The sequence below is a fragment of the Solanum stenotomum genome, chromosome 6 (assembly GCF_019186545.1).
Source record: "Solanum stenotomum isolate F172 chromosome 6, ASM1918654v1, whole genome shotgun sequence".
Lineage (NCBI taxonomy): Eukaryota > Viridiplantae > Streptophyta > Magnoliopsida > Solanales > Solanaceae > Solanum > Solanum stenotomum.
In genome coordinates, this window is record NC_064287.1 from 478,029 (window position 1) to 483,533 (window position 5,505).

The 5,505-nt window shown below is 37.1% G+C and overlaps 1 protein-coding gene across 2 annotated transcripts; it reads left to right on the plus strand.

Moving 5' to 3' along the window:
* Nucleotides 1–1,161: 1,161 nt before the first annotated feature.
* LOC125869181 (putative late blight resistance protein homolog R1A-3) lies at nucleotides 1,162–5,135 on the plus strand. Of its 2 annotated transcripts, none has more exons than XM_049549744.1 (2): nucleotides 1,162–4,702; nucleotides 4,810–5,135. In XM_049549744.1, exons 1-2 carry the CDS (start codon nucleotides 1,199–1,201, stop codon nucleotides 4,858–4,860), a joined length of 3,555 nt encoding a protein of 1,184 aa, XP_049405701.1. In that variant the 5' UTR covers nucleotides 1,162–1,198; the 3' UTR covers nucleotides 4,861–5,135. The 2 variants fall into 2 exon arrangements, with proteins under 2 accessions (XP_049405701.1, XP_049405700.1); XM_049549743.1 differs by having other exon boundaries at nucleotides 1,433–4,672; nucleotides 4,810–5,134.
* The last annotated feature ends 370 nt before the right edge of the window (nucleotides 5,136–5,505 follow it).

Sequence of the window (5,505 nt, forward strand, 5' to 3'; positions counted from 1 at the left end):
TAATATTTAATTATTTTTTTCATTCACTTAATTAATATATTCTTGTAAGTATGTTTGTTGCTTAACGTAACTTAGATGGTGAATATAATATTTATAACTTATAAGAATTGATGATTTAATCTTTGTTTATATAAGGTAAGCTGTTCTATACACTAAATCATCTGCTATAGTTGAATTTAACAAATTCATTTTAGGACACGCGAGTTAGATTGATCTTTTAAATGAAATGACATAAATCACAAAAATAGCAAGGTAAAATGAATATAAGGGTTGTTAAAAACCCTGAGGTGTTAGGTTCAAAACACAGCGAGACAAAAAATACTAGGTGGATTCTTCCTATATGTCCTAGCCTTGGTGGCCAGAGTTGCCTGATACCTGTTGCTGGTGGGAGTGGTGGGAGGTGGCAGGTATCCCATGGAATTAGTCGAGTTGCGTGAAATTTAGCCTGGACACCACGGTCATAAAAAAAGATGAATATAAGGGCAAGAATATAATCAAACCTTGTATTAGATCCTGAGAATCGGGCCTTGGTGGCCTAAGTACAACATGTTCGGAATGGCTTAAGAACTAGGAAAGTAAGAGCTTTGTTTAGAGAGATAGCGCGTAAACAATGAGAGAGCTTAGTGCACCAGACTGTCATTTTTGTTTTAAGAATTGAGGTGTAACAGAACAAACATTTGGCTTCTCTATTAGGCTATTCTGGAGAAAGTCTTCTGCACTTGTGATAGTTGCCTGTTGAGACTGAAAATTAGAGTTAATAATCAAAACATACATAAACTATCATGTTTTAGCGAGTTTGATCACAACTCAATTGTCAGTTGTTCACTTTTTCTATTTGAACTATCACGTTTTCGTGAGTTTCACACATCAATTATCAATTGTTCCCATTTTGGATATGAACTATCAAGTTTTCATGAGTTTCACACGTAACTATCAGGTGTTCCCTTTTTCTGTCTAAACTATCACCATCTATGTATTAACATAATTTGAAACAACATTGGTGTTTTGGCAGGTGTCATCCGTTGTACTTCACGAGGACATTGTCAATCTTAGAGATTTCATAGAGAGGTTAAGTAATGGGTGTGTTCTAACTTCTCTTGACATAGATCAAATTGAATATTTGACATTGGAGCTGACGTTTGTGTCCGCATTTTGTCATCTTTATTACTCTTTCTTTTTGGAAGGTTGTAATGACGAAATGTCTTGCATATCAAATGAGATTCATGATCTGGTTCAGTCACTTTTGCATCGACATGGAGAAGACATGCTCGTTAATATGAATTATCATGACCTCTTTGAAAATATCAAAAATTATATTAGCTATGCTGAACCAAATCGTGTAACCACGACCGAGGATGGTTTGGTTGAACTTTTGGATGCCATCCTCATGTATCTCCAATATCTACCCAAGTTGTGGTCTGAGTTTATTTTTACATCAGTGACTCAATATGAGCTTCTTCGGAATGTATTTGGCAATTTACGAGATTTCTATAGGTTGAAAGTAAATGGTTGCGTTGAGTATGAGACAATCGAATATGTCATACCCCATCTTCAACTTATGGCTCAGAGAGTTGTAAACTTCTGTTTTACTCTTTTGTATTGTCAATTTGACGAATTAGATGAATCAGATGTCTCTCGAGTTAACTCCAAGCTAGCTAATCTACTTGTGGAGGTTATTCCTGTTGAACTGGAGGTTATGCACATATGTTGTACAAATTTGAAAGGTTCAAAGTCGGAAGAAGTTGGACGTTTCATCAATCAGCTTGTAGAAGCCTCTCCGGACATTCTTAGAGAATCTCTGATTCATCTACAAGAGCACATAGTTAATGCTGTTACTCCCAGCGCTTCTACGTGTAACATTCATGTCATGATAGAGTTCCTATTGATTATTCTTACTGATGTGCCAAAGGACGACGTTATTCGTCATGACAAATTGTTTGTTCTCTTGGCACGTGTTAGAGAACTTACCAAGGAGGTATTCGTTCTTGTTCGCAACTTAGAAGAGAATATGAACGCAACAAGCGGTACAGGTCTAAACTTGCTGGAAAATATTGAACTCCTCAAGGAAGATCTCAAGAATGTTTTCTTGAAAGCCTGTGCAGACTCATCTCAGCTCCGCTTCCCCATGAGTGATGGACCACTCTTCATGACTCTTCTACTCACAAACTTAAATGACTTGGTCAATTCAAATGCTTCTTCAGTTGCTTTGATAAAAGAAGAAATTAAGCAGGTGAACGAAGACCTGGAAACTATAAGATCATTCTTCGGGTATGCTGAGCAAGAGTTGCATAGAGATCTTTGGATTCGTGTTCTAGATGTGGCATATGAGGCGCAACATGTCATTAACTCAATTCTTGCCCGATATCATGGTCTATTGCAGCTTATCTTCATACTTCCTGATACCGTAGAAAAGATCAAGCTTGTCAAAAAAGAGGTACAAGAGAAGATACCCAAGAGCAGTAGTATTATTGTTGCAAACGCTCCCAACAAGCTGGTTGAAAGAAACTCATTGAGTACAGCTGGTAAAATAATTGTAGGTTTTGAGGAGGAGACAGAGTGGATAATTAGGAAGCTCACCAGCGGACCAGCTGAGATAGATGTCATTTCCATAGTCGGCATGCCAGGGCTTGGAAAAACTACTTTGGCATACAGAGTGTATAATGATAAGTCCATTGTTGATCATTTCGATGTTTGTGCTTGGTGCACAGTTGACCAGGAACGTAATGAGAAAAAGTTGTTGCAGAAAATTTTCAATCAAGTTACTGGTTTGAAAGAAAGATTCAGTGAGAAGGACATAGATGATGACGTTGCTGATAAGCTGCGGAAACAACTATTTGGAAAACGGTACCTTATTGTCTTGGATGACATGTGGGATACTGCAAAATTCGATGAGCTAACGAGACCTTTTCCTGAATTACAGAAAGGAAGCAGAGTTATTTTAACAAGTCGGAAAAAGGAAGTTGCTTTGCATGGAAAATGCCACAGTGATCCTCTTTATCTTCGATTGCTAAGATCAGAAGAAAGTTGGGACTTATTAGAGAAAAGGGTATTCGGAGAAGAACGTTGCCCTGATGAACTAAAGGATGTTGGAGAAAAGATAGCTCGAAAGTGTGATGGGCTTCCTTTAGTACTTGATCTAATCGGTGGAGTCATTTCAAGGAAGGAAAAGAAAGAGACTTTGTGGCTTGAAGTTCTCAATAATTTGAGTTCCTTTATTTTTAAGGATGAAGAGGAAGTTGTGAAGGTTATACAATTAAGTTATGACCATTTGTCAGATCACGTAAAGCTGTGTTTAGTTTACCTTGCAAGTTATCCAAAGGACGAAGATATAAGGATCTCTGAGTTGAAAGATTTGTGGATTTCACAAGGACTTGTGCAGCAGATTGTGATGAAAAGTGCAGAAGAAGTAGTGGATGAGTTAATTTCCAGTAGCTTGGTAATACCTTTCGATAATTCTATTTGCAAAATTCATGATCTTGTGCACGACTTTTGTTTTATAAAATCTAGAAAGGAAAGGTTGCTTCACTTCATAGAAGGTTCAAAAGCTCCGTCTTCCTCTTCTTCTTCATCGGATCTTATGCCACGTGGAATTATCACTCGTCTTAATGAAAATCTATTTCATTTCGATGAAAATTTTGTCGTGTTTGATCCAGAAATGAAGAATCCTTATGTTAAACACCTCCTCTCTCTGAAGGTTGATGAGCATTGTCTTCCCTGCTACAGTCACCTAAAACACTTGAGGCTTCTTAAAAGTTTGGATTTACACGGCATACCATTGACTGATTCTTTGCTGAATGAAATCGGTATGCTCGTTCATCTGAAGTACTTATTCATTCAGACGAAGTCAAAAGCTCTCCCTCCGTCATTTTCAAACCTCTGCAATCTAGAAACTCTGATGGTGGATAACTCGGAGGGATCATACATGATACTATCGCCTTGTTTTTGGAGTCTTGCAAAGCTACGAGATGTGCGTATCAACATTTGTTCTTTCTATGATCCATACATCAACGAACCAACTGTGTTAGACGAGGACTCAAGGTTAGAAAATTTGAGAACATTACGTGAGCTCTACCTTTCCGGTTTAGAAGACACGGAGGATATCATTTTCAAAAGGTTTCCCAATCTTCAAAACCTTGAAGTCTGTATCGGACAACTACTAGATTGTTCAGCTGAGAAGATATGTTTTCCAAGATTGGATGTCCTTAACGAACTTGAACAACTCTATTTATCTGCTTCTTGGGGTTCATTCAGTGAATATACACATGGCTTCCCTTTGAGCTTGAAGATAATGAGGTTGCAATGGCTCTCTCTGACATCCGATACACTTTCAAGAATTGGTAGACTACCCAACCTTGAAGAACTAATTCTAGAAGACACAATCATCGAGGAGGGGAAAGAATGGAACATGGAAGATGTCACCTTCCAGAATCTCAAATTTCTAAAATTGGGAAGGGTGGAATTTTCTGAATGGCAGGTTGATGCAGAGAAATCCTTTCCCGTGCTCGAGAAACTAGATATAAATAGCTGTGATAAACTTATGGAGATCCCAGACAGTTTTGGAGATATTGCGTCATTAAAGTTGATCAATGTATGGTACAGCCCTCAGCTTAAAGAGTCGATGTTCAATATTAAGGAATATGTTGAAGAAATGACCGGAGAAGACAAGCTTGAGGTAGCTTCCATGATAGATGATCTAAAGAAGGTGAGTATGAATACGAATTCATTAACTTCTTTCGTACATTAAATTTCCTTTTAGAAATGTTATGTTTTTTCCAATATTACTTTTAACTTGTACAATCATCTTTGTAGAGAGATCGAGCAAGCGCATACAAAGGTTGGCCAGATCATATCAACCTGTAAAGGCTTCAAATGATGAACCGATCCTAAAGACATGTATGCCTTCTGCCAAAGCGGTTTTTCTATATCCATTTCGTTTATTGATAACATTGTGGTTAATAACCGTTTCTTAAATCTAAACAGTGCTAGCTATCAATACTTGTGTTCTTTATTATGACAGATAAGATATTGTATATATGTGTGCTTTTCATTACCATGAGATCTTATGTATTATTAGATTCTTCTGAAGTGTGCGACTCTCGTGTTGAAGTTGTAATCTTCAGTTACCATAAAGCATGAAGCAAGTAGCACATAGATATGGGTAGAATACACCTTAACTAAAAACTGCAACTTACAAAATGATCATCTAGACACCTTTCATAATATATGTGTTATGTCAGCGTTGGGTGTCGACAAACCACAATGTATCACGAGTTGAGGTGTCTAGATGTTCATTCTCGAAGTTGAAATGTTTAGTTGTTTGTAGAAGTAAGTAGACATGAATTTCAATTAGTATCACAAAGTTCCAATTACAACTTATTAATGATTGAGGACTAGTATGTACTGTAGTTTTTATTTTACATATATAGTTAAGACAGGAAGAGGAACCTAATTAACTAATAAGTGGATGTAATTCTGTAGTTTATCCTCATGATCATGTTAACTATC

Bases quoted from the DNA above. Each gene is read 5' to 3' on its own strand.
- LOC125869181 (XM_049549744.1), top strand. From the start codon at position 1,199: ATGTCTTGCATATCAAATGAGATTCATGATCTGGTTCAGTCACTTTTG. The intron at 4,703-4,809 runs GTGAGTATGAAT...TCATCTTTGTAG, and splicing joins TGATAGATGATCTAAAGAAG to AGAGATCGAGCAAGCGCATA.